The 27,781-nt window shown below is 55.4% G+C and overlaps 1 protein-coding gene across 4 annotated transcripts in view; it reads right to left on the bottom strand.

The window, feature by feature from the left end:
- Positions 1-1,235: 1,235 nt before the first annotated feature.
- WHRN (whirlin) overlaps positions 1,236-27,781 on the bottom strand; it is an 88,467-nt gene continuing 61,921 nt past the window's right edge. Inside the window, exons 4-13 of one of the 4 annotated variants that reach the window (XM_060014264.1) lie at positions 23,557-23,759; positions 22,436-22,472; positions 21,055-21,267; positions 20,030-20,239; positions 17,192-17,224; positions 6,857-6,928; positions 5,085-5,622; positions 3,034-3,215; positions 2,394-2,516; positions 1,236-2,111 (exon numbers count right to left, since the gene is read on the bottom strand). In XM_060014264.1, coding sequence (XP_059870247.1) covers positions 1,929-2,111; positions 2,394-2,516; positions 3,034-3,215; positions 5,085-5,622; positions 6,857-6,928; positions 17,192-17,224; positions 20,030-20,239; positions 21,055-21,267; positions 22,436-22,472; positions 23,557-23,759 — 1,794 coding nt within the window. In that variant the 3' untranslated portion in view covers positions 1,236-1,928. The remainder of the gene's footprint in view (positions 2,112-2,393; positions 2,517-3,033; positions 3,216-5,084; positions 5,623-6,856; positions 6,929-17,191; positions 17,225-20,029; positions 20,240-21,054; positions 21,268-22,435; positions 22,473-23,556; positions 23,760-27,781) is intronic. The other 3 variants (XM_060014265.1, XM_060014266.1, XM_060014267.1) reach the window with 3 other exon arrangements.

The raw sequence follows: 27,781 nt of genomic DNA, 5'->3' as shown, positions 1-27,781 counted from the left end.
CCCATTTTCTACATTGGGAACTAGGGTTTAGAAAGGTGAAATCACCTGCCCGTGACCGCACAGGAGTTGGAGTCTGATGCCAGGAGATCTGGGGCCTGACAAAGCCCTCTTGCAGCCGGATGAGGGTTATTCCCTGCAGGGGTACTAGGGCTGGAGAGGAGCATACAGAATCCCACGGGAGGGGCTGGGGCTTTGGGGGAGACTGGCTGCTTCAGAGGTCCAGCGGAATCCAGGGCTCTGGCCTCAGGTGGTCTCCTTAAGCTGGGGAGGGGACAGGAGCAGCTAAGAGCCAGATGTGGTACAAGTCTGGGGAATCGACTGCCCCCAGCCCACTTCTGGCAGACCCCTGGACACAGGGCTGGACAAAGCCTTCTCTAAGTGTTCTTGCGCCACAGTAAGACTGGGGTGAAGGAAATGGGCACTGGGGCTGGCAGCGGGGCAGTGTAGCAGACCATTTTTTGGCCCCCTCCCCTCCCCGCTCCCTCCATGGGTTTTTGCTTCTTACACCCACTGCCCTTGGCTCCTGGACCAGCGTGGTCTGCACAGATAGAGGGTGGGAAGTGATTGGGAATTCACCGCCTCCCCCCTCTCCCCCCAGACCTTGTCCAAAGACTGACAACTTGAAAGCCCTGTCCCCTTGCCCTGAGTGGGGACAACTCTAGACCAAGCTTACACTCCAGTGTCCCCCGTGGGATCAGGCTGCCACTGTCCTCCCAGGACTTTGCCTGTAATCACATCCTGCTTGGCTTCCTTTCCTTCCCTTCTGAGTCCCCCATTGCTATACTGGACTCTCCACCACACTTCCTTAATGAATCACCTGCACACACATCCTCATCTCAGAGTCAGTTTCTGGGACCCGCCCTGAGATAGGCCACCTCTCTGTGTTTTAAAACATTCATGCACATGGTGCATTCTGCCTCATAACATAAATGTGCGCTTAAGATATTACTATGGAAGTTTCAGGGGTACAGCGTTACAGTTGAACAACTACATATACCTGTGCGTTTTGAGCTAAAAATACCTGTAAATCACCTTCAAGGACGGTGTTCCAAAGCTGTGGCTGTGGCTCCAGCGCCCCTGCATCCCCGCTGTGTGACCCAGATTGAGCCGAGGGGGGCGGGGAAAATGTGATATTCTGGGTGACTCCATCTGTCCTACCATCCCCCCTCCACGTCAAGCACTCAAAACGCCAGCCACACAGGCAGGCCACATAGCACGCTGGGTCCTAATCTTGTTCAGATCTCTTTATTGAAAAATTAAAGTCATAAGCTCTGTATATAAATACACTGACGACGCTGGTCACCTGCAAGGCCTCTGGGATAGGCTAGGGGTGTGGTGGGAAGCTGGGGTCCCGGGGTACCCAGGGGTGTGGGATGGAAATAAATAATAAATACTATGGAGAATGAGGAGCTAGGAGGAACGGGGTGTGAATGGGGGGTGCTCGATACTTATTTGTGGCACTGAAGGTCCTGCAAGATGCTGCCCTGGCTGGGGGTTGTGTCTACGAATTCTCACGTCACTTCACTCCAGACAAAAGCTCGGGCATCTGGGGATGGGCCAGGTCCTAGCTGGCCGGGGAGCAGCAGGGCCTCCACGCAACCCAGAGTTCCAGGCCCTGGGAGGCCTCAGGTGAAGACGCAGGCGCTCTGCCCTTCCCCTTACTTTCTTCCCTTCCTGAGGTCTCATGCTTATACTGAGGGCTTACTGTGTACTGGGCATTGCACCAGACCCCGACCTGACCTTCTGTTTGCCTTGCCCAGCTGTTTTTTCCCGGTTCTGGTCCAGTGGGCCAGGAAGGAGTGGAGGGATGTCTTCCTGCTACCCTGGCCATGCAGCCCCGGCCCCTGAAGGAGCTCAGTAGTGCCAGGAGGGAGGAAGGACCAGGGCCAGGGGCTGGGCAGCGGTGGGAGGCCCTCGGGCCTTGGCCCCTAGAGCATCACATTGAACTCGGTGACCAGGAAGTCGATGTAGTCACGCTCCTTGCTCTTGAAGGCCTCTGCGATGATGCGCGCGGCCTCGCGGTGCTCCTTGCCCCGAAGTGTCACCCCGTTCACTTCCAGGATCACGTGGCCCACCTTGAGCTGCCCGCAGTTGTGGGCTGAGCCGCCTCGCTGCAGGAGTGAGACACAGGGCATGAGCACATGGGGTGCCTGAGGGCTAGGCCAGCCTGGCCTTGACCACCCACCAGGATAGGCCTGCCACCGCCAACCAGGTAGCCACAATCTGGTGTCCACTGCCCTGATTAGGAAAACTGTGGCTCAGCGAGAGCCAAGGCGGTATGAGCCTGGGTCTGCCCTTGGGTACTGGGTCATCTCTGGGCAAACCCCTGGGATGCTGAGAGGGGGACCTTCAGGGGTAGGGAGACACGGTCAGGCAGGTCCGTGGGGACGTACCTGAATCGTGACGATCCTAGGCAGGGGCTGGCGGGTGTTGGCGCCGCCCTCGATGGCGATGCCCAGGGTGGCTGCACTTTTCTTCACGCGGACCAGGGTGGAGGTGGGCTCCAGGAGTCCGGGCTGAAGGTGTGAGAAAGGAAACCAGTGACAGGCCTCCTGGGTGGACAGGCCTGGCCTGGGGGCTGCACCAGCCGTGACAGGCCTCTGGGTCAGCAGGGTGCAGACTCCAGCCCCGTGTGGGCAGCCTGCGGTGTGTTAGCACTAAGCACAGCACTTGGGGTTCTCAGCTCTCTAATTCTGAGGCTCGGGAGCTTAAGGGGCGGGCCCAAGGCTGCCTGGGGGTGACACCAGGATTTGAACGCAGCCTGACTGCCTCGCCACCACATCGTGTCAGAACTGAGCTTGAAGATCCTTGAGACCCACCCTGAGCACCTGGCTTGTCTGTGTCAGTGGCCAAGGGAGGGCCTTCAGACTGAATACAGCGGTCTTTCCAGACACCCACACCCCCCCTCCAGTGACGGGGGGCTCACTACCTCCCCTGTGGTTACTAGTCAAGTTGAACCCTGCTCAGGACGTCCTGTTCTTCACCTGGGGCCGGCCTCCCCCTCCCCCTCTGCACCCCCGGCTCCTCGCTCACCGGTTTGGCGGCCCCCTCGGTGGTCCTCTCGTTCCGAGGCGTCTCCTTGCTACTCCTGCTCTTGGTGGACACCACCTGTCTGCCTCGGCCCGGGGCGCTGGCTTCTGCCTCGCCGGCGTCCACGCCACTGTCCTCGCTCAGGGTCTGCCCGCTGTCCGAGAGCTGGGAGAGTGTGGAGGCTGCTGGGAGTGGGGACAGGAGGCATGGTTTACAGCTGGGGCTGGTGAGGGCTTCCTGGAGGAGCTGAGCGGCAGGCTGGAAGGCTGGGGATTCTCTGGGCAGAGACTCCCTGCCACCCTTCCACCTACTGAGACCTGCGCTTCCAACTAGGCCTGGCCCCAAGGCCACCACTTCCAGGACGTCCGCTTTGACTGCCCCTGGCATAATGATGAAAACAGAGCTTAGGAGGCAAACCCAGCCCACAGATACGGGCTTTGTTTTGCTTTATTTTGTTTTGTTTCTTTTAACTCTCACAGTGTTGTCAATTTTTAATGAAGGGCCAACACATTCGAATTAGGAGATTTCACACAAAAATTAAATTCCAGGCTTCTCGGGAAAAAAAAAGGAAGGTCTGCCATGCTTGGTCTGTGCCCCTGCTGACCCCACCTGGCCTGAGCTGAGTGATGGGCACACGCCCTCTGGTTTAACAGTCAAACCGAAGCCGCTTCACTATGTGTGTAACGGCTTGGCCCCTGAGACTGAGACACTCTGGAGTCTGGCAGGTGGGGTTTGAATCCTCTCTGACCAGCTGTGCAATCCTGGGCGAGTTACACAGCCTCTCTGAGCCTCCATGTTCTTGTTCTAACCCAGGAGCAGCGATGCCTATCCCATGGGGTTATCATAAAGACTAACAGACACGATGTGTTGGGTGAAGCAGCTAGATTGCCTGGCTCCACAATGACATTCTGTGTCTCAGTTTCTTCGTCTGTAAAACGGGGATAATAACAGTCCAGCCTCACAGAGCTGTTGGGAGGATTAGATGAGTTACTAATATCGGCAGGGTCCCTAGAACAGTGTTTCTGGCACACAGAGAGTGCTGTACACCTGTTAGCTTTATTATCATGTGTGTCCGGCTCAGTGCCAGGTCTAGAGTGATCCATCTATGATAGCTCAGGTTTCTCTCACCGCATCCTGCCTGCTCTTCCCTTAGCTGCCTTCCATCAGTGAGCTACTGAATGCAGGGACCCCGCATTCTGCATCCTAGTTTGCCCGCTGCTCGCATACAGCAGGTGCTCAGTAAACGTCCCCTGACCTGGCTGGCCACCTTCCCTGGCCAAGGCTGCCCCGCGCATCACCTTCGCCACAAGATGGCAGCAGAATCCAACAAAACGTACCCAACTCACTAGGAGGGAGGGGGTCCAGGGCCTGCGGAGGGCTCAGCCCTACCGAGTGGAAAGCCAGCTCTGCCATTCCTGCCACCTCCCCAGCTGGACAACCTCTGGAAGCTCAGGGCATGCGGCCTCGGGCTGGCCTCCCAGGTGTCTGGAAGGTCGAGCCCGCACTCTGACCCTGCAGCCCCAGGTCAGGAGACCTCCAGGGGTCCAGAGACTGCAATTTCAATGCCCACCTGTCCCCCAGCACCTGCTCTGTGCCTGGCACTGGGGGACAGAGATCACAGAAGCCACCCCTGCCCTGCACAGGCTCAGTCTTCTTGGGGAGACTTGTAGGTGAGTGCAGGATGACCAGGTCTGGGGCCCCTGGAGGAGGAGCCCGACCCTCACAGCCACCTGGCAGGACTGTCAGTGTTATCTCCAGTCCCCGATGGGAAAGCATGGCAGCCGGTCCACAGTCACACAGCCAGTAACGGCAGAGCGGGGACTCACATTCCCGCCTCTGCCTCCGAAGCCCCTCAGTGTGGGCTTGGGCTCGGGACCCTGTTCCCTGGCCCCCGACCCTGAGGGGGCAGGCCTGGGCTCGAAGGCCCCTCACTGGGTGAGCATCTGGTCCCACCTTGGCTGTGTCGATGGGCAGGTCAACGTAGGGGGACAGGGAGCCCCTAAGATGACACAGCAGCACCCTGAGCCCAGCCCGCCAGGGTCTGCGGTACTCACTGCGTGTCTGGGGCAGCGCCCTCACTTCATTCACGTCGGGCTCGCTGTCTGGGCGGTGCACCTCCACCATGACAAAGTGCTGGTTCGTGCCCGTCTGGTCTGGGTGGCCGGAGGGGGAGGGTGGTGGAAGGCTGCCCCCCGCCAGCGTGGCCTCTGCAGGGGGGCTTTTCAGGTGCGGGGGTGACTGGACCCGTGGGAAGGGGCCAATGGGGTGCTGGTTGACCAGGGCCAGATGGGCGTCCAGCGGCCTCTTGGAGCCGGGGTTGGCCGGGGAGATGGAGGCGTAGATGGGGGAGGAGGGCGAGTCCTGTGTTGAGGAGGCCTCTGGGGTGGGGGAGGTGCCCGCCGGCGGGCTGCGGTTCCGCGGAGCAGAGAAGACGATGCCCGCGTGGGAAGACACGGAGGAAGGCGGCTGGAGGTCCTCTCTGCCCGGCTTCCTCGTCTGGGTGATCAGGTGGTCGTGGCCTTGGGGCAAAGGTGATGGGGGAGGCGGTGGCTTGTAGCTAGGCAGTCCCTTGGAGGTGGACTTGACATCATCCTGCCAAAAGACCCAACAGGAGTAGGAGTCAGAGCCCATCGTGCCTGTTAGCGGGGAGACCTGAGCGCCCCAGTGCACCAGGCCCTGGCTGCAATTCCGTCCCTGCTCTATCAGCTCTTGGCCACGCTGCTCTGAATAATGCAACACCCGAGTGGAAAACTTCTCCCTGCATCTCAGCAGCTGATAAGCATCGGGATCTTGGCGGGAGTCTCTGGGGATGGCATCATTACCTTTGGGAACTGAAGTTCTTGGCATTAGCCAGGGCTTGTCACAGGGCACGGGACTTAATTAGACGCAGGATGCAGAGATGGAAAACAAAAAAGGCCTTTCTTTGGCTTTTCTTTTTAAGGGATTATCATAGCTTCTGGAGACAGGAGGTGTGACAGGACTGATGGGAGAGAGTGGGTAGAAGGTGGACAGACATGGGCTGGGGTGCTGTGTGACCCTGGGCAAGACACAGCACCTCTCTGAGTGCACCTCTGGGCAATGGGGAAAACTGCACCTACCCAGCAGAGTCGTGGCGGGGGTGAGGAGCAGAGTGTGTAATGCATTAGCAAGGGGCCTGTGACCCGGCAGGTGCTTGGTGAGTGGAAGATCCTGTCATCACTATGCCCCCCTCCCTATGCCAGCATCCAAAACTGGCACAGCTCTGATGGCCTTGTGGGCACTGTTCCAAATTCTTTACTTAGTTTAATTAATTTACTCCTTGCCACAAACTTATGGGGCAGTACACTATTATTACCCCCATTTTTACAGATGGGAAAACCGAGGCACAGAGAAGTTAAGAAACTTGCCCAAAGTCACACAGTCAGTGGCAGAGGGTGGGATTTGAGCCCAGGCAGTCTGGCTCCAAAGCCCAGGACATTCAAGAGTTATGTGGGTCAGATCACAAGGCAACGCTACCCAGACTGCTGATGCGCGCGTGTGGGCATGAGGTCACGTTGAACTCCCTTTTCCAGTGCAATCACAGGGCCTCCTTGAGGAGCTCTCGCCACACACTTCATGCTTCAGTACTTGCTATGACAACGTTCAGATAACACATCAAAAGTTAACACCAACTCGGCAAATAGTCAAACAGCCTGACAACCCTGCCTAAAACCCCCGGAACTAGCTGAGAGCTCGCAGCTGAGGGCCTCTGTCTCCTCCCTGTGGCTCTCACCAGGGAGCCAGCCCCCAGGGTCTCAGGCACACCCGGGAGGGCAAAACACAATGAAAGGGCCAGAGAGGGTCTTACCAGGGAAACGTCTGAGAGGGTGTTCATATTGCCCTGGACGGCCTCCCCAGTCTCCTCCAGGTCCAGAGTGTTCTAGAACAGAGAAGAAAGCCATGTGAGCAAATACAAACTGAGAGGGAAAAACCACTTTGCTCTCTAGGACACCAAACCTACGTGCCCTGAGACACCTTTGTGCTGTGGTTTAAGTTCCTCCTGACCTGCCCCACTCCCTGGGAATTTCCTTTACACATTAAAATTAATGTCGATTTCATTTGAAAATCAATTTCAAGGATGTCTGTTTCTTGGAGGCTGTCCAGGCCTCTCCTGAACTACGTGCGGATGCTGTGGTGTGGCTCTGGCCTCGACTGGGATTTCCTGTAGCTCAGCCTGTGCTCAACACTCTCAACGCCTCCAAAACCCAAGGGTTCTCTCTCCACTGCTCCCGTCAGGATCCCAGGGAGGTGTGAAAGTGGCAAGATGCAGATGAGAGGCGGATGGGGAAAGTCTCTCTCTCTTTTAATGGTTTTGTGCTGTGGGGGAAGGGGGAGAGGGTTACGGTTTCAATGGAGCTTATTTTGCAAAGATGCTCATTTCTTCCTTTCCTGCCTCACCGGAAGCCTAACGCTCCCTCAGGTGACACTGAGCTTCCATCTCCAGCTACCCCGGGACGCCCAGCAGTGCTCCTCTCTAAGCTGGGCTCCTGAGGCCTCAGCAGAGCCACTTCTCTCCACCTCCCCGGGCCCAGGATGGCAAGGAGCCTCCACGACCATCACCCGGCTCAACTCTCAAGTTCAGCGACCGATACTGAGCAGTCTCAGTGCTCCAGACCGAGGGCCTGGGGACACAGAGGACGTGAGACACCGCCCCTGCCTTCAATAGCTTAGAGAGAGTGGAGGGGACACAAATAAGCAAGGAGGAGAATGCACAGGGTGAGGAGGGGTCATCCGGGAAGGCTTCCTGAAGGAGCGAGCACGGCTTAAAGCTGGGCAAAGGAAGGAATGATGGGTGTTTCAGAGGGAGGGGTGTGCATTAAGCAGGAAGGATAGAGGATGCTCGAGAATCTTCGGGTGGTTCCACGTGAGTTCAGAGCTGCTTAGACCTAAGCCTGAGGGCAGTGGGTCACCATGGAGATGTGGTCAGGTTTGCCTCCTAAGAAGATCCCCTTTGCTCACTTCCTCTCCAGCCACGCTAGAGCCATGCAGGCATGTCAGGGCCTTTACATTTTACACTGGCTGTTCCTTCTGTCTGGAACATGCTTCCCCAGGACTACCCACAAGGCGTGATCTGTTTGCTCACCTCCTTCAAGACCTTACTCAAATATCACCGCCTCAAAAAGGTCCACGCTGACAACCCCCACTAAAATCACAACCCCCACCCCTGCCCTGCTTTATTTTCCTCCTTTGCACTGATCACTATTCTTCACCCAGCAGCCAGGATGTAATCTTGAAAGGTAAATCAGACAGTGTCTCTCCCCAGCACATAATCCCTCCAGGGTCTTTCCATTTTACGCAGAGGAAATTCCAAACTCTGCCTTCACTGTGCCCTTTCTTGCTACTCTTCCAACAGGATGGGATGGTTCCTGCCTCAGGGCCTTTGCACTCACTGCTCTGCCTGCACTACACTCCTGGCTCACCTTCTCACTTTATTTAGTTCTGACCTTAGTGAGGCCTTCCCTGACCAGCCCTGTTTTCAAACAGCGCCCCTCTCCAACCCCCCCATACCACCTCTGTCTAACCCTTGACCCTGCTTCGTTTTTCTGTATAAGATTTATCACCACCTGATCGGATACTATTGATTTGCTTATGTTTGTCTCCCCCCTAGGATAACTCCTCAAAGGCAGGACTTGTGACTACCTAGTCCCTACTCTATCCTCAGTGTTCAGGATAGTGGCTGCTTGGTAAATATTTACTAAGCAAATTAATTAATCCGCGAATCAATCAGTGGGTGAATGAATTAATCAGTGACCCTGGCTGTCACAGGGAGGAGGCCCGAGCAGGCAAAGAATTGAGCAAGGTGGCTACGGTAGGTCACGGAGAGCAGTAACGGTGGCTTGAATGAGGGTGAAGGCAGCAGGTGGGTGGGAGGAGCCCCCTGACCCCATACCCCTAGGGCAGAGGCTACCAAGTCACTCCACACTGACCCCCATCTCAAATGAGCCTCCTGAAGCCTTGAACATTCTGGGTGGGCACAGGGCACGTGGTCAGCCATGGGAATCCACCAACCTACAAGATGCCCCGCCCACCCGGCCCTGAGCCTTTCTCACCCAGGGCTCCTCATCTGGTCCTGTGAAGCCTCTGGGGCAACGTCAGGCCAGGACAACTGCCTTATTTTATCAACAAAGCTGAGGCTTACGTGCAAACCTCAGCTTCCTGACCTCTCCCGCTCTCTCCAGCACTGTCTCCCGCGCACCACCTCACGGGAAGACGCCCCGACAGCTTTGGTGATGCAAGGATGGGGGGATCCTTGAGGAGGGGAGGCTGCCCTTTCACACACTGATTAGTGGTTCTGGCTTTTCGGAGGTCGCACCCAGCTCTGCTACTCACAGGTGAGTGACGCTGGGCAAACCACTGAACTGCTCTGTGCCTCAGTTTCCTCATCTTTAACATGGGTAAACGGCAGTTCCTCCCTCATGGAGTTGACGCATTAACACCTGAGAGATGCTCAGAACAGAGCCTGGCGCAGTATGAGAGGGGAGCTTATCAGAAGCCTGGAATCTTGCAAATCTGCCCTGGGAACCAAATGGCTACACGACGTGCCCTGGCCCATGTCAGCACTCCGATGGAAAGAAACAGTAATCCTTTCACATACCGCCCCCCTCCTCCAAAAGCGTAATGAGTCCAGTGCTCCCAGGAAACGGTCCAGCTGGGCGACACAGACCACCTAGGATGAAGGTGAATGGCGAGGCAGGTTACGTGCAGTGACTTCCCAAGACTCGGCAGTTACTGCCTTGGCCTCAGCAGGAGGCCCCAAGGGGGTCATGGACCTGGAAGGTGCCTACACCGAAGACAAGAGGGGCTCCCATCACCTCAAATGTAGCCACTGCCACCTGCCCCCAAATTCACCTTGTAGGCTCCCTGGGGGCTTACACGGCAGCCCACGGTTGGACAGAAGCCATGGGATTCTGTCCTGTTCTGGCACATCAGGAGCTTTGAATAGTCATTTAGTTGATCAACAAGCATTGATCAGGCAGCCTTGACTTATGAGGAAAGCTCATGGGGGTAGAAGGTGAGCAGGCCACTGTGTCCCCAACACCCAGCAGAGGGCCAGGCATGAAGGAGCTGCCCACAAACTCTCGTTCGGGATCACTGATGGGGCTGGTGTTGTAATAGGGCCCACGGGAGGGGGCAAGGAAGGGTCCCGATCCTGGCAACTCAGGCATGTTTTGCCGAGCGCTACAGGGAGGGCGTGACTTTCTCTCAGAGAGAAGGACATCGGAGAACTCCAAACTGTGGAGGGCCTACTGCAGGCCAGACCCCTGCTGGATGTTTTCCTTACGTGATCTCATTGATTCTCCCAACGACCCTGCAAGGCAGGCACTCCGACTGTCCCCGCTCACGTCTTTTACACTTAAGCTCAGAGAAGGCAGTGACTTGTCCAAGGCCACAGGGCCATTCTACAGCAGATCAGTTTTCTAACCCATGTCAGGGTGACCCCAAAGCCCGTCAAAGGGCCCCAGGAGGACCCTCTCTGAAACGAGAGAAAGCAGCCATCGCTGGCCCCTGGCCTCAGTCATTCCCTGCTGTTAGCAGCATCCTGGAGCCAAGATGGAAGGAGGGATGGAGAGGTGGGAGGGTGAGGGTGGATCAGGGACAGACATCCGGCCCTGGGAGGAAGGCCTGAAGTGGAGCAAACGGCAGACGGGCTGGAGCCCAGCCCTGCCAGACTCCATCTGCTGAATCCAGACGCTCAGGAGCCCCGAGTCCCCGAGCCATGTTCCTTGTGCATCTGAAATAGCTGCAGACAGCAGGCTAAGAACCCGGGGGATGCGTCAGCAGAAACGCTTCTGGAACAGCCTTCGAGCGGAGGATCAAGGTCGGAGCTCACGAAGGAGCCCGTGCGTCCTGGCCTCCTCCCCACTCCCCTCAGCCCCAGCTGCTTGGGCTGCCCTCCTCCCGCACCCACTGAGGCCAGAGACTAGCTAAGGGTGTAAACCTGGTGGCTCAATTAATCCTGCCGGGTGGGACCCTTCATCAATTCTACAGCTGAGGTGACTGAGGCTCAGAGAGGGGAGGCCACCTGCCCAAGGTCACACAGCAAGGACGGAGCAGGAAGCTGAACCCTATTCAAGGTCTGAGTCTGTTATCCAGACTACTTCCCATGAGAGCCAGGATGCCCTCAAGACCTGCTGCCCTTGCTCCCCCGTCTCCTTCCTCCTCAAATCTGTGGCAGTTCAGAAAATCCCCTTCCTTTCAAAGAGAACTCCTTTTCATCTGAGTTTGCCCAGTCAGGGCTCAGATACCCCAGGGTCTGGTTTGAGGGAACTGTGGGGAGAAAATGAAATGAAATCATAAGGGGCAATCACCTGTGCTTGCCTCTGCCACATGGACTCGTGATCCTGGAAAGGGAGGCCCGTGCGTGGCCCGGGTGCCACCTCAGCAAAATGAGGCCCTCCCTCCCCTCTTTCTCTCCCTTCTCTCCTCTCCCCTCTCTACAGCCCAGTTCCGGGGTTCCTCTGCCCCCACCCTCTCATTACAATGGGAGGGCTCTTACATAAAGGTGCTGTTTTCAGCTCTTCATTCTTCTTGCTTCTTTACTCTGATGTCTGGACTACAGGCTCCCCCCACCTCCACCCCAGAATGCACCAGTGGCCTGAGGCTGGGAGTGCCCTCCCCTTTCTGTCAATGGGCAAACTGAGGCAGAGTCATAAAGGCTTCTGGAAGGTCGGCAGTGGAGGCTGCTGAGAGGAAGAGCACAGCGGGAGAGACAGAAACTAGAGAGGGAGTGAGAATAAGAGGGAAAAAGAGAAGGGAGAAGCCTGGGGAGAAAAGACCAAGAAGAGGAGAGCAAGGGGAGAAAGAGGAAGGGAACTTGAGAGAACAGCAAGAGGCGGTACCCTCTCCAGCGCTGGGGAAGAGGAGCCTGTCGCAGCCGGTAAAGCCAGAAAGTCCTGGTGTTCCTGGGGGGCAGGGGGCTGCCCAGAGTGAAGGCGACAGGTCTGGGGGTCCAAAAGGATCAAGTGGCCAGACCCTGGGGTGATGGCCGTGCTGGTGGAGACAGATCATGCTGTCCCAGCCGCTCCGAGCCGGGGCTTGGGTGGAAGTCTGGAAGCTGGAGGGGAGGGCAAAGGATAGGACAGCGAGAGAAACAATCCTCAACACAGAGGGCTGGAACCTGCACCCGCTGGCGAGGCTGAGGCCATGGGAACTGGCACTGGGCCTTTTAGCAGCTTGTCCACTCCTGCTACGTTTGGCCACCAAACCACAGAAGCAGAAAAGCCCCCGGGAAGATGGTGCACAGAGCCCTCCCGAGAGGCAGGTGTGACTGCCTTGTCCCAGCACAGCCCGTGCTTCCTTCTGCCTCCATGCATCTCCCTCCCAATGGTCTTAGGAAGAGGACGTCATTCAGTGGACAGAGAGGGTGACCCAGAATCTCCGGGTCAGGGACAGAAGAGCCCGTAGGACAGGCACTGGAAAGCAGGGCTCCAGGAAGGAGTCAGAAGCCGGTGAACCTGGCTGGGGGAGAACCCTGCATCTTTTATTTTCATTAACCTCTAACCGAAATGTAGCATCTCCTTCCCTTATGAACGGAGGCAACACAGCCCAGCAGAATCAGCAGCGCCTGTGACACGGTCAGGATCTTTCGTAGCACGTGGCGGAGGCTGCAAAGTCCCATTTATGCTCATCACGGCCTGACAATTACAGCTGTTACCGACCTGCTGTCAGACCTTGTTACTGGGCATGATGATAAAGAAGCACACGTTTTACCATTTGTTTCCATATTTGAAAAAGGCATTTCATCATCTGTTTCCTTTGTAATCTGTGTGTTTTAGTTTTAAACATTTAAAACTGTTATCCTGAGAACGGGTCCCAGGGCTTTGCCAGCTTGCCAGGAGGGTCCGCGGCACAGAAAAGGTGAAGCCCAAAAAAAAAAGGTGAAGCCCGCCCAACCTACAGTCCTACGTCAGTGTTTAGTCCAGCTCTCCTAGGTTATAGCTGGGCAAACCTGGGCTCTGAGGGGAGCAGGGGCTGGTCATGTTCCAGCAGGCTCTGACCTCCACGGACTTGGTTCTATTTGGTGGAAACAGCTTCCAGCACTCGCAAGTCCCCACACAGGGAGGAGAATGCTCCTCAAAGCACTGGGAGGAATGGTCCTTATTTCAGACACCGGCTGAGGCGAAGCTGCAGCCACCCTGAGGGTCACTAATGCCTCCAGTGAAACTATGGTTCTATGCTCTCGCACCACCCTCCGACCCACTTATCAAAGTGTGAATTATGGAGATGATTTGATTCGAGGCTGCCGTCCTCACTGCCCTTGCTAAGCTTCGTGAGGGTGGGCGCTGTTGTCTCTTGTTCCCGGCTACCAGTGCCCCGCTCAGAGCCTGCATGCGGGAGGTGCTGAGCGAATGCTTGCCACATAAACAAGGAGCGGCAGAATGACTAAGTAAATAGATGGGCTCCTTCCTGCTCCCCCGCTAGGGAAGAACTTGCCCAGAAGAGGACTCCTAAACTCACCCGGGCTGGACCAGAGGCACATGCAGCAGGTGGGATGTGTACCTCTCATCATTTGCTCCCTGTTTCTGGAAAGAGCTGCCTTGACAGTCAGGGGTCTCTGCAGCTGTAGGCGTCTGACACAGGCCTGAGCGCCTCCGCCCTCCTTTGGCCCCGGATGAAGAGGAAAGGCAAGGAGGCCATGGGGAGGAGGCTGACACTGCCAAGTGCTGACAGCCACGCCCTGCACCCCCTTCTCACCTTACTGCAGGGGAGACGGCAATGGCCTTTAGAGGCAGGGGCCCCACCTCCAGCACCCTTTAGCAAGCCTGGGGAGCCCCTTTCCAGGTACATGAGAGGCCTAGAGTGCAGAACCTCTCAAATCCAGGAGGAAGAGGGCTGTGGGTAAGGCCAGGGCAAGTTCCACTGCCACCCCGACCTCAATAGCATCTGCTCCATGGGTACAAGGCTGGCTTTGGCCTTTCAGCCCCTTTTCCTCTGCAGTGCCCTTTGCCAGCCTTTAGGGTGCCAACAGAATCGGCTCCTATATAGTCCACACCTGTAAGTCCACCCCTACTCTCAATCTCCACAACAACCTGTAGACAGGCGGCCTTACCAGCCCACTGTACAGATGCAGAAACTGAGGCACCCAAAGCTTAAGTCGCCCGCCCAAGGTGACACGGCTACTAGTGGGGAGAGCCAGCCCTGGTGTGTGGGATTCCAGAGCTTGTGCACTTAAGCCCCTCCCCCACAGGCCTGCTCACACCAGATGAGGAATTCAAGAAATGTCGGGCAGGCCTTTCTTCTTTCACGCAGCTCTCCTGGCCGACATCTTTATGGGAGGGGAATGATACCGTTTGGAGGCAGCCAAAAATTCCCAGGGCTGACTCTCTATTAGACAAATGGAAAATAAACACAATTTGTTGAAGGGGGAAGGCTGCATCTGATTTCCTTTGATCGATTGTGTCTGGTTTGAGGGAAAATGGCTGCAGAATGAGCCACGTTTAGCCTGGGATTGATAACCGTGCAGCGCGATCCAGGGAATTGGGGTTAAATGGGAACCGGCTCCAGCTGGGGCATCCGTCTGCGGCATGTGGGTCACGAGAGCCAGCCGCCCGCCCGCCTGCCCGTCTGAACGCCAGAGCAGAGGACATTTTCCTACGATGTGGGAGGTAACTGTTCAGGAGGCTGGAACGTTAGAAGATGATCCTGGGTGGCCAGGGAATGAGGTTTCATTTCGGTTTCTGCTTCACATTTCCTTGAACTCTGCTCTGTGCCAAGCCCTGGGCTGGCAGTGGGGACACAGACAGGAGAAAAATGAGGTCCCTGTCTGACCCCACCAGCTTCCCCTGTGTCCTGGGGAAGACACTCAGGCAGAGGTTAAAGCAACATGGCGGACATTTTAATGGAGATGTGAAAAGCACGCGTGCTCCACGAGGGAAGGGATTTTGGCCATGAGCAAGAAATGTTTTTGGTTGTTGTCCATCCAGATTGTGGGGCATGTTTGTTACTCAGCATCCCTGCAGCAAAAGCTCACTAATACATGGTGGTGTTGCAGACCAGTGCCTGGCACTTAGCAGCAAATGAATTAATATTATTTTAAGCTCTCTCTCAGGAGGAATGATGCAGCCCTTGTTCAAATACACAGATAAGCGGTGGGAACACAGGGCTGCCATTCCTTGCCGTGCCTCCCCTGGAATATTTTCCAGAATCTCCTGACAAGAGGACTCTCAGAGTTGGAGGAGACTTGGGGGTCTGCCTGCATCGTACAGATGGGGAGACTGAGGCTGACGGTGAGTGAGGGGCTTTCCTGAGGGTGCACTGCGTGGTGGGCGCAGAGAGGAGGAAGGGTGTGGGCTCCTGACTCCCCGGATGGGCCTGGTGCCCTGCATTCCTGCATAGAGGGGCTTCCAGGAGGAGGTTTCTGTCCTTGGCTCTGCATGCAGGCAGCATGCGGTGTCCAGTCTGAGACCTGCTGTGGGTGTGGAGGGAGGGTGTTCCCAGGAGACACTGCGGCCAGGGCTGACCAGGCAGCAGGAAGAGCTGGCACCTGCAGAGCCCGTCATCACGTCTCTTAGCAGCTCAGGCTGCATGACCTCCCCAGGCCCATCCTGGGAATGAACCTGTTCTTGGTTCAAACCCATCCCCGTCTGTTCTCAACAATCAGCGGCATCCTGGTGAACTAAGTCAGATCATGGCAGCCCCTGCTCTAACCTGCCAACGGCTCCCATCTCACTCAGACGCGAAGTCAAAGTCCTCAGCACATAATCCATCACTGCCCTTCCCCTTGCTGACTGCTCCAGCCTCATGGCTTCCGGACTTTGCTCAGACACTCCAGACCTGCTCCCACCTTAGGGCCTTTACATTCGCTGTTCCCTCTGCTGGAAACACTCTTCCCCAGCTGTGGGCAGGACCATCTTCCTCACCTTTTTCAGATCTTACGCAGGCGTCACTTCCTGACCATGCCGCCCCCTCCCCAAGTCCCCTTTCCTGTTTCATTTTTCTCCTTAGCACTTTTTACCACGTAACATACCGTGCATTTCAGTTATTTATGCGGTTTAGTCTGTCATTCCTGCTCTACCCTAAATTCCATAATGGAAAGAATTTCTTTGTAGTTCTTTCACCACTGTATTCCCAGCACCTAGAACTGGATATAGCACATAGCAATCACTCAATTGATATTTGGTAACAGAAGGAAGAGAAAGAGGGAGAGAGGAGATGATAGATAGATAGATAGATAGATAGATAATGCCTAGCAAGCATCTGGTGAGCTGCTTCAGGGAAGAATCACAACCAGACTGCAGTGTTAACAGCACCAGCTCAGAGGTAAGCAGGCCGGGGTTGAATCCACATTCCACTGTTCACTAGCTGAGCAATCTTGAACAAGTCACTTCTCTCTAAGCCTCAGTTTTCTTCTCCGTAAAATGAGGATCATAGCAGTACTTGCCACACCTAGTCACGGGGCGGGTCAAGGAAGATACAGTTGGAAAGCATTATCATAGTGTCCTGGAGATGCTTGACAAATGCCAGCCAATATTATAAAGGCTCAAATTATTAATATGGACCAGGCTCTATGCTGAGCACTAGGGATTTGATGGTAACTCCAGACACAGTTGTTGCCCTCAAGCAGCCCACAGTCAAGGCAGGTAACCAGCCAGTCTTGTACAAATTATTGGAATATAATGACACAAGAGCCATAACAGCAAGAAGCCCAAGGGGCTGAAGGAGCCAGAGGCTCAAAGTCACCCTCCTTGAGAGGATCAGGGAAGTCTGCTTGGAAGAGGTGGCATGTGAGCTAAGGGCTGAAGCACACACAGGAGCTAGCCAGGCCATGTGACGTGGGAAGGAGAACACTCCAGACAGACAGATTGTGTGGCATATGTGAAGGCCGAGAGGTCTCTCAACAGCTCCATGGCACAGAAATTATCATCCTCATTTTATAAAACTGAGCTCAGAGAGGTGAAACTACTTCTTGAGGTCACACAGCAAGGAAGTGGCAGAGCTGGATTTGAACAGAGGGCATTCTCACTCCAGAGCCTGAAAAACCTGATGAACTGGCAAACAGGAGAGAGAGTGAGCACCCCGAAGAAGCCCAGCTCCCCACCAGGGCTGGGTGCGGGTGTAAGGAGGTGGGGGGAAGGGCCACAGCCCCCCGCCTCTGCCCCAGCTAAGGCACTCCCACAGCCCCCCTTGGCAGGAAGGACGGTACCTCCATCAGGTCTATAAGCCACAGCAGCCGCTCCTGGGGAGGAAGGGTGGGCAAAAGGCAAAAAGAAAAATACATCAAATAAATATTAGGGATGGAGTGGGCACAGCAAACCCCCTTCCCAAACACCCCTCCCCACACACACAAAAAGGCAAAATAAACAAAGAGATTCTCCAAGTCCCTTTTTTCTTTACTTGGGATGCTGTGGGCAAGAATAAAGAAGGGGTGAGGAAACCCCACTGCTACAATCAGCATGGCCTCGTTCTAACTGCCTCCTTGAAGGAAACCAGGGGTTCCTCACTGCTCTGCAGAAATGACACGTGTCCTTAAAAAGGGTCTTCAGGAGATGGTCATGCCCCTGGAGGCAATCCTGGGGCTCTCTAGCAGTTGAGGCTAGGGTCATTATTCCCACTTGGCAGATGGGAAAACTGAGGCTAAGCAAAGGGAAGTGACTTGTCCAAGGTCACACCTGCAACTGAAAGGCAGAGCTGAAGGAGGACCCTGTTCAGAAGCCTCGATCAGAGAAGACCCAGATTTCAGGGAGGCCCAGGCCCCGTGGTGGCAGAGAAGCTCAGCGTCTGCAAACTGGAGCCCTGGGCTGTGCGTGTGGAGAGCACCCAGGGGGGATGAAGTTTGGAAGGGCAGTGGCAGGTCCTCAGCCCAGTGCTTTCCAGAAGCCACCAAGTGCCTGCAAGGCCCCGGATACAGGGTGGTTTTTCCGGCCAGGCTGGGACGGGTCAGGAAGAACAGAGGTTTCCTCTGCCCTCGGGGTGTGGGCAGCACGTCTGGGATGTTACTCATCCTTTACTCCTCCCAACCAGCTGCGGAAAGCAGCACGGCTGCCCTAACGCGAGGAGGGAGATGGAGCCACTGCGGATGGAGGCAGCCTTTCCACGTTGCCTCTCCTGCCTGTACGATGTTCTCTTAGCACCCACCTCCAAGGGCTCGCCCTGGTCTTGGTTAGCCCTGATCTGACATGCCCGAGCTATCCAGTGGGTCTCAGACTCATGGTTATTCCCACTTCAGAAGCTGGGAGACCCCTTCCGTCTGTCCCATGAACTCCCTGCTCAAAATCATCCCGTGGCCTTTCTGAAGTCTGCCTTTCCCAGGGTGCTCCAATCCACAGAGAGGGTCTCTCCGGCAGGGCAGGGTCAACTGCCACAGCTGGGGCTCAGATGGCCAGGGTCAGTGCTCCCCAGGTGCAGGAGAGACCCCCGGGCTGGGACAGGGTCATGGGAGGCCAGTGCTGAGCTGGGGCCGGGACCCCTGCCCAGAGCCCTTCCTGGGTATAATAGTTACCCTGAGGCGTCTTAGTGCTGCAGCCTGGCCTGCCATCAGGGCCTCGGGCTGCCGTGGCCAGGGCCACCCAGGGCCTCAGGTGATTTAACCTAAACCTCTTGCCTCCCAGGTTAGAACACACCCCATCCCACCCACTGGATTTCTCATCCCTGATTCTAAAGGGACCATCCCAGAATTAGAGTCGGCAATCCTCCAAGTTTTAGAGCAGTGACTGATGTGAAGCCAACACATGGACATCATCTCGCCAATCTCTGTGGAGTTGGACCCAGAGAGAAATAAACCCTCGGGCCAGGGCCCCCACAGCCTGAAACCAGCTCATCACCTGTGTGCTACATCAGAGCCAAACATGCAGCCCCAGGCAGGAGGCAGCCTCCTCCCTGCCCCAGAAGTGATCTGCTCATCCTGAAGCATGACATCGCCTCCACTGCAGCTGCGTCCAGAGCCAGGAGGAATATGTGGCAGCTTCCTGGTCGCCCCAGGAAGGACGAGGACTCTTGGGGGATGAAGGTGACTTGGGATGGTAGGGATAGGAGGTAGAGGAGTAGAAGTTTCCCCAGAAACTCAGATCCCCAGAGCTAAAAAAAAAAAAAAAAAAAGCTATATTGGGAGCTGGAGTCCCCAAGGGAAAGGCGCACATGCTCCAGGGCTGTCTCCTGGTGGCTGCAAGCTCACCTGTGCCCACTTACCACCTGTGTCTGCAGGTGGACGTCACTGCACTCTCAGACCTCCTGCTCCCCCAACAGGACAACGAACACAGTCTAACAGAGATTCCACCCGTAAGAGCTCCCAGTTCAGTGTCTGGGAGTAACGGTGTTTAAGGAACTCGACTTCCCCACTCCCTTTCCGCAGCAGAGAGGTGCTGAATGACCGGCAGACAGGAAAGGAGAGGATGGGGCCAAGCCGGCTCTCCTGACCTCCAGCTCCGGCTCTCCCGAAGGCACGGACCTTAATAACTGGCTGTTCCCCACGATGGATAATAAGGCATTTCCTCTGCCCTTTCCTTGCAAAGGCCTCCCGGGGTTAATCTGCCTCTGAGCATGTTGGGGGCAGAGTGACACCATGAGATGGACCAGATGCTTTTCTAGGGGCTGGCGAGTCTGGGAAAAAGTCAGGCTGGGCTTCGGGGCTCCAGAGAATCAGGAGGGTGTGTCTCAGGGAAGATCCCAGTCACGACCACGACCACGAATGCGCTGTGTGGTCTCTCGTGGCATCCTCGCATGGACTGGCATTATTTTTTCTATTTGTCTCATAACCTGTGTTTTTCACCTTTCTCCCCCAGCCTGCACCCTATCCCCCAGACTCTGGGCGCCTGAGGCAGGGCCACAGCTGCCTTGTTCACCTGCTGGCATGCAGCAGGCCCCCAACCATTAGGAGGTTTTCACAGGTGAAAAGACAGGCTCGGAAAGGCAAGAGCTGGCAAGGGCTCGAATCCCAGCACAGACGCCCAGTGCCGGGATTCGAACCTGGAGGGGTCTCACTCCAAAGCCGTTATCTTAACGCCCCTGCTGGCCAGCATCCGGGGACGGGGCAGGGGCAGCTCACCCTGGCTGAGCTGACAGTGGTGGAGGTGCCGTGGCTGCCCGTGGACGAGCCTGTGTCGCTGCAGGAGACCATGGAGTAGGTGTCCCCGGCCACAGGGCTGGGGGGCTGCCGTGCCTTCATTGACTCGATCTCCCGCCTCAGCACCAGGTGGTCGAAGCGGTCCAGGTCTTGCGGGGAGATGGTACCTCTCACCTCAGACAGGAGCAAGAACTGGAGGCAGGGACAAGGCGGGCACTCAGTGGGGAGCTCCACCAGCAGGTGGGACGGCCCCCTGCCACCCCAAATGACCCGCATGCAAACCTGGCCACTGGCCTCCCCTCCTTCACCCTCGGGGCTCCCCACTGTCCTAGGAGAAAAGTCCAAGCACCTTCGCCTGGAGGCCGGGCCCAGCATCATCTGACCCCTGCCTCCATCTCACCACTTCCTCCCCGGCATCTCAGCCTGCACATACGCCTGCAAGTCCCTGAACAGGAAGCCCCTGGCTGTCCCTTCCCCCTCCTCTCCAAATTGCATTTCCTCTGTTAAGTCTTCCCAAATGTAACCTCCCAGTGGATTTAATCACTTCTTCCTCCGTGCAGCTTTTGAACCTCAAACAGACTTCCACTAGAGCAGGGTTCTCAAAGAGGGCAGCACAGCACAGTCACTTGGGGGACTCGTAAAAATTACTGGTGGCCGGCTCCCATCCACAGAGGTGTGCGGTCAGCCGGCCTGCGGTGGGGCTCGAGCATCGCTCTTTAAGAGCAGCCCGGACGACTCTGAATGTACACTCAGCATGGAAAGCCGCTGAGTTAGGGCCCGAATCACAGGGGACCTTAACTGACAGTTTCCCCAGGAGTCTGCGGGCTCCCCCGGGGCAGGGTCTGTCTCGGTCACCAGCCTCCGCCTGGGGTTCAGTCTGGGCCTGACTCTTTGTGGGCTCTCAGGAGAGGAGTGGGGGACAGAGGGCGGCAGGGAAGGATGCGGAGACCCTGAGAGCTGAAGCCAGGCGCCCCCAGCCCCGCCTTGCCCTAGGAGGTGCGGGTCACCTTGGCATGGGTGTTGAGCAGCTCAAACAGGGCCATGACGAGGGCGTCCACGGACACGCTGCCGCCGCGGTACTCCTCCAGGTAGTAGGCCATGGTGGCACGCTCCCGCGCGCTCAGCAGGTGCCGCGCCTGCGCCTCCAGCAGCACCCGCGTCTGGTTCCCCAGGCTGCTCAGGGTCACCTGGGAGCCGGCTGGCCCCTTGTAAAACCCCAGCTGAAAGACAGCAAGACAGAGGCCTGGGAATTCGGAGCTGCTCTGGAGGCAAATGGCCAGGCCCAGCCAGCGACCCCCTTGCCAAGGGATGGGGTGGGTCCCTCTGAGGTCTCGGCCCGCATGGGAAAGCTGCAGATGTTACCGCTGTTCCCAGAGCACGCGGCCTCGTGCAGTTGCAAAGTGCTCTCACGGCTCGTGTAGCATGTTTACATGTTATCTCATCAGAGCCTTGTGACCATTCAGAGTCGAGCAGTATTATTATTTTGGTGCCCATTTTACTCTCTAGGTTGAAATATCTTTCTTGGTATGGGGATAATAGTAATTTTATTTCCAAAACATAGCTCAGATCTGCACCTACACACTCCACCCTTCCCGGCACTGCCTCTGCCACCGTCAGCTGTGTCTAAGACGCCATCCGGTCTCCCTCCTTGTCTTTTCTGCCTCTCTCTGTCACCTACACGGAGCTGCTGAGAGGACCTCGTAAAAACACAGATCTCCTCACCTTGCTCCCCTGTTTAAGCCCTTCAGAGGCAACCTATCATTCTAGGTTAGCAGGCAAATCTCTGACACGACCCACTGAGTCCTGTGTGATCTGGCTGTCCCACCAACAAGCCAAGTGTGGCACCTGCCTCAGGGCTCTGGCACATGCAGTGCCCTCTGCCTACGCCATCCCTCTCCTGCTCCTGCCCAGACTTTGATCTCACTAACCTCCACTTCTCGTTCGGTTTACGGCCCAGACACCGTGTCACTACCTCGCAGAGCCTTTGCCCTCTCCCTCTGGCCTCTCCCCCAATGTAAACTAGGTGTCTCCGTCATTCTCTCTCATCAGACGCAGCACCTTTCCTGGATGGCACTGAAAGTCTTTTGTGATTAGATACATGTGCAGTTTTGTTTTGTTTTGATGTGCGTCTCCTTCACTGGGGATAACCTCCACCGGGGTGGGGACCTGATCTGTTCCGTTCGTGCCGTTAACCCAGGTGTCCAGGGCGGTACCCAGAACCCGGTGGCACTCACAGACGTGTGTAGGATGGAGGATGGACAGTCAGCGGGCTGACCAAATGAAATGAGATCGTGTCCGTGAGTCTCTCAGCCCACCCTGCCAGGCCCAGAGCTCCCCGCATGGGGAGCTGTGAAGAAGCTGAAGACACCCAGACAGAGAGCAGCCTACCTTGCTGGTCCCCTCTGCTGTGAGATCCCCAGGAAAGCTATGAAGAAAGACAAGCATGTTCAGCCTCATGTCTGAGCAGTTCAAACAGGCACGGGGAAGGGAACGGCTGCTTTGCTGCGGGACGAGCAGAGCTTTGGGAGAACTCTGGCCTGCACTCGCCGGGGCCACTCAAGGGAGTATCAACCCCTGGACAGACGGGCAGCTGCTGTCCTCCTGACCGACCATGTGGATGGCATTTCTAAAACCATGCAAGGTGGCATCCTGAGTTGTTTCCAACCCTGCAGGGGCCAGGGAGGTAACAAGGAGAGGAGAGACTAGAGGGCAACTGCCTCGTGGCCTCAGGGTCAGGCCAACGTCAGGGAGGGTGGGGATGAGGTCAACTGGAGGTGCTGAAGTGCAATGCGCAGGTGCAGCTTGGTTCCCGTCTATTTTCACAAAAAAACGGGGCTCAAGCTGCCAGGATCCCTGATTTTCAAGAAGCAGCCAGAAATCCAGTTTTTTTCATGGGAAACCAGATGACCTTTTAAATGTTGGTAACTAATTTTTTAAAATGATAATACTGTGCAGGTGAAAGGAAGAGAGGAAGAAGGGAGAAAGAGATGCTCTGGGTGTGTTTGGCTTGGGGGCCACCAGCCAGTCTGAGACTTCTGATGGAAGTCCAAAGGTGACACTTTACATTACTAGCAGCTGCACAGCCACCTGGCAACTGTATCTCACTTTGTGACTCCCAAGGCCCTTTCACCCAAGTGACGCATGGGACCCTCATCCACACACCTGGGACGGGGGCTGGGGTTGTGATTCCCACTCCTCAGACAAAGCAACTGAGGGCCCAAAAGTAAGTTATGGGATTTGCTGGGGGGCAAATAAAGACCGGGAGAGCCGGGTCCTGTGGCTCAGCTTTCCAAGGGAAACCAAGGCCAGGACGGGACAAGGGATGTGCCCGAGGTCCTGCCCGGCAAACGGAAGGGACCCTGGGGCTGGGACCATAGGCTCTGGGAATCAGCGCAGTCTTCACAGGTCAGGGCATGGTGCATGGCGAAGAGGTGGGAAGGGCTGTTACTGGCTTTCAGAAATGGCCCTGGGGTCCTGGGGCTCAGAGCGAGAGAGCAGGGCAGCCACACCCTGTTGAGTTCGTGGCGGTGTCCCCGATCCGGGAACTGGCAATCCACTTGGTCTTGTCCACGGTGGTTCGGGCACGGGGCAGCCTCCCGACATCCTTCACCGTCAGGATGAGGTGCTGGGATGACTTGAGCAACCTGACCGCTTCGTCGTGCAGGATGTTGAGAAAGCTCTGCCCGTTCACCTCCAGAATCTGGTCCCCAACCTGCCAAGACCACAACACAACACAGTCACCTGGGCTGTTTGCAGGACACCGAACGTCAGGGCATCAGAGCCCCGACCCCAATTCTCCTCCTGGGTAGCCTACCAAGGAGGTCACCGAGCCTCAGAGAGTCTATGCGGGTGCTTGAGGTCATACAGCAGGAGGCTCTATGCGGGTCATACAGCAGGAGGCTCGAAGAGGTTATGTGAATTCCTGAGGGTCACACAGCAAATCAATGGTAGAACCAACTGTCCAATCCTGATCTTCAACTCATGTTCCTGTCACTGGAAAGGGCCACCTCCCCTCAACTTAGCAATGGCTTTGAGGGATGTGTCTATGAGATTCCCAAGGGTCCCCTGATCTAGAAAACAAAAGCCGTTTCAGAGGCCTGGAGGTGGGTGGAATTGGGGGTAGGATGAGGTGTGAAGGCAGAGTTCCATTATTTTCCTTTTACACTTCTACACTGTTAAAATTTTTTTTTACAAGCGTTGTAAATTTTTTTACAAGCTTGTAAAATTTTTACAAGTGTGCATTCTTATATTACCTTAAAGTGTAAACATCATTTTAAGTTACTCAAGAAAAAAGTAATAAATGAGAAAACTAGCCTTCTGTTAAAGGAATAAATATATTGCTTGGATTCTTATGACAAGAAGGCGGTTTGGGGGCTTCCCTGGTGGTGCAGTGGTTAAGAATCCGCCTGCCAATGCAGGGGACACGGGTTCAAGCCCTTGGTCTGGGAAGATCCCACGTGCCGCAAAGCAACTAAGCCCGTGCGCCACAACTACTGAGGCTGCACTCTAGAGCCTGCGAGCCACAACTACTGAGCCCACGTGCCACGACTACTGAGCCCGCGTGCCACAACTACTGAAGCCCGCGCACCTAGAGCCCGTGCTCGGCAACAAGAAAAGCCACTGCAATGAGAAGCCCACGCGCAGCAACGAAAACCCAACGCAGCCTAAAATAAATAAATTTTAAAAAAGAAGGCAGTTTTATTTTGTAATGTAAGAACATATTTTTTAATGAAAGGAGTAAAAAACAGAGAGAAAACACTAGCCTTCCAATAAACATAAGTATGTGACAAAACCAGAAGAGGTTGTCTGGGAAGCTCTTGCAGTGTGACCTGGAGCATGTCAGAAGGACGTGCAGCATGTTTAAACTCGGAGGTTCAGTGCTTTTCCTCTGTTCACCGATGGGTGACCAGAGGGGGCTGCCCAGGGTCAAAGCCCACCGTGGCCTTGAAGGGCAGCCCCATAATGCCAATTATTTTTTATTTTTTATATGTGTTTATTTATTTATTTGGCTGAGCCGGGTCTTAATTGCAGCACACTGGATCTTCACTGCCGTGTGTGGGATCTTTTAGTTGTGGCAGGCAGGCTCCTTAGTTGCGGCTCACAGGCTCCTTAGTTGCGGCTCACCAGCTCCTTAGTTGCATGTGGGATCTAGTTCCCTGACCAGGGATCAAACCCAGGCCCCCTGCATTGGGAGCGTGGAGTCTTAACCACTGGACCACCAGGGAAGTCCCCATAATGCCAATTATTCCTGGCCGCTTTTCCTTCTCGCCCCGTCCCAGCCTGCTGATGGCGCATGGTCACCCCCAGGGGCGTTTTCCAGCGTTTTTCAAAGCAGAATTTGGAAAAGGTGAGCCAATTGGGAATTTGGAAGAAAAAGAGAATAAGATGTGGTGATGAGGCTGAGAACTGAAACCCTGGTCCCCAGGTTCTCATCTTTTCTTTAACTCCTCACCTGCTGTTGGGGAGTTTCCAGAACAGAAAGTGGTTACAAATTCAGACTTTCCGACCCTCCTCTGCACCAGCGTTGATGTGCTCAGAGAAGGCCCACTGCATCTTTGCCTCCACAACCCCATTCAACATTTCCTGCACACCTACTACGTGCCAGGCTCTGAGCTGGGGCACCACGCACAGCCAGACAGATCACATCCTGCTCTCAGGGTGCTCAGCGGGCTCCGTTTTGTGCTATAATTGGGTTTTCCCACCAGCCTCTCCACGCTATGTCCCCAAGGCCCGGCACACAGTGGGAATGCAATAAAAATTCATCGAATGAATGAAGAGTCAGACACCAGTCCCTCCATTCCCAGCTCCAGGACCATCTCTGCTGCAGCTCAGTGGGGACTAACACATGACACCAGCCTGGGGCCCCAAGTTTCAAACCACTTTTAACCAGATGCTGACTGTATGTCAAGAACCTTGTCTGTCCCTTTACATAGTTTTCCTTATTTAGTAGCTTCAGTATCCTGCCGAGTAGGTGTCATTGCTCTGCATCTCACCAGAGAGAAGACAGAGGCTCAGAGAGGTTAAGTAAATAGTTTGTGGTCACAGAGCTAGTGAAGAGGACAGCTAGGGTGTAAACCCAGGTCAGGTCCCAAGGCCCTAGTGCTTTCTACTACTGGGCTGCTGTCGGGCTTCAGATCCAGCATGTCCAAAGCCTGCCATTCCTCCCTAGCCCTGCCTGCAGCATGCAGCTCTGAACACCCACCCCCATCATAAACTCTGCCTTTATTCCCTGAGTAGACTCTCCAGGAAGTCTCACCTTCCTCCTCTCCCATCGGTCCCCTAAGCTGGGTCCCCACCTGCTCATACCTGAGCTCCTGAGCTGGCATCCTCCTCCGTGCATTAACTTCTAAACTGGCCTCAGACCTAGCACCCGATTCATGTTTCTTCAACTTTTTGCTTTCATGATGTCCTTCCTGGCTTAAAAACCTCAACAACCCCTACAATCCAGGAGGCAGCGTAACACTATGGTTAAGGGTTTCAAAGACCATCAGGTTCAGGTCCAAATCCTGGCTCTGCTACTTTCATGCCACATGAGCTCAAGCAAATTCCCCAATGAGCTTTTGTCCCTTAGTTTCCTCTGGTGTAAAATGGGGAATCCTAGCCCAGGATTGCCCTCCAAAATCTCTACAGTCATCAGCATGTGTTTCCCAACGCCACCAGCAATATCAACAAATTTTTTCTCTCTTTCTGCATCTTTGAGCTCCCTAGTTGAGAAACTGGGGTCCCTGAGAACTTAGGCAACCCCAGCTGGTTTCCTTGTAAAGAGCTAGAGGTGAGACCCAACACCTGATTCGGGGCTTGGCACACAGCAAGTGCTCAATAAGTGCTTATGCCTGGAGGTATGGATTTCGCCACTTCCCACTGTGCCTCTCTCCCAGCTGGTGTTCCCCGATGCTGAGAAGCAGAGCTGTGTCAAAGGAGAGCTTCGCAGGCAGGCATTCGGGCATTACGGAGGGCGGAGGGATGCTCTCAAGGCAAGGACGGCCCCCTCGGCCCACATCATCACAGTCTCCCTGAGTAGCGGCTCTACCTCTCCCCTCTGCCCCTGGTTGTCCCCCCACAGATCCGAGCTGGAGCCAGGCTGTACTTTTCATCTGCTGAAGTGCTCTGTTTCCTTAAGTATCCCTCTCAATAGCTTTGGCTTTTGTTAAGCTAAGGAAGTCAATTTCAGTCTTTTCCACACACTTTATTTCATCCCAGCAGTTTAATTAAAGGAAGTAACATCTGAGAGACCAGATAAGTGAGGGCATCCTTTCGTGAGCAAGCCTCTCTCTCCCTACAGGTCCAGGCCTGGGGGAAGCAACTCAATTCTACAAGCACCTACCTGGCCCCTCACAGCGAGGCTGGAGAAGCAGGGAATGGCCCAAATATTGCATGGGACGTATGTACACTAAAAAAGGTATTCGCTCTTCAGCTGGAACTCAGATTTAAATGGTGGCCTGTATTTTTATTCGCTAAATCTGGCAACACTGAGGTCGGGGTGTCAGTAGCCTCTGGGGGCAATGGTTCTTGGGGGGGTGTGTACCGATTTAGTGCTATGGTTTCCAAACTTCAGTTACTCTCCCTTCCCTGAGCCGGGCACCTGTTATTCATGCAGTGCTGTGAGTCACCGGCACACGTTTACTGCAGCCTCCTCGTAAACATTAACATCCATGAAATCAAAGGTCTGCTGTGCTAATCACATTTCCCCCTAACGTCTGCTGAATGAATCCCTACCCGATCTGTGAGTCAGTG

Source organism: Delphinus delphis, chromosome 6, assembly GCF_949987515.2.
Source record: "Delphinus delphis chromosome 6, mDelDel1.2, whole genome shotgun sequence".
Classification (NCBI taxonomy): Eukaryota; Metazoa; Chordata; class Mammalia; order Artiodactyla; family Delphinidae; genus Delphinus; species Delphinus delphis.
Note: the sequence above shows the minus strand (reverse complement) of the source record. Positions and strands in the feature narration are given on the sequence as shown.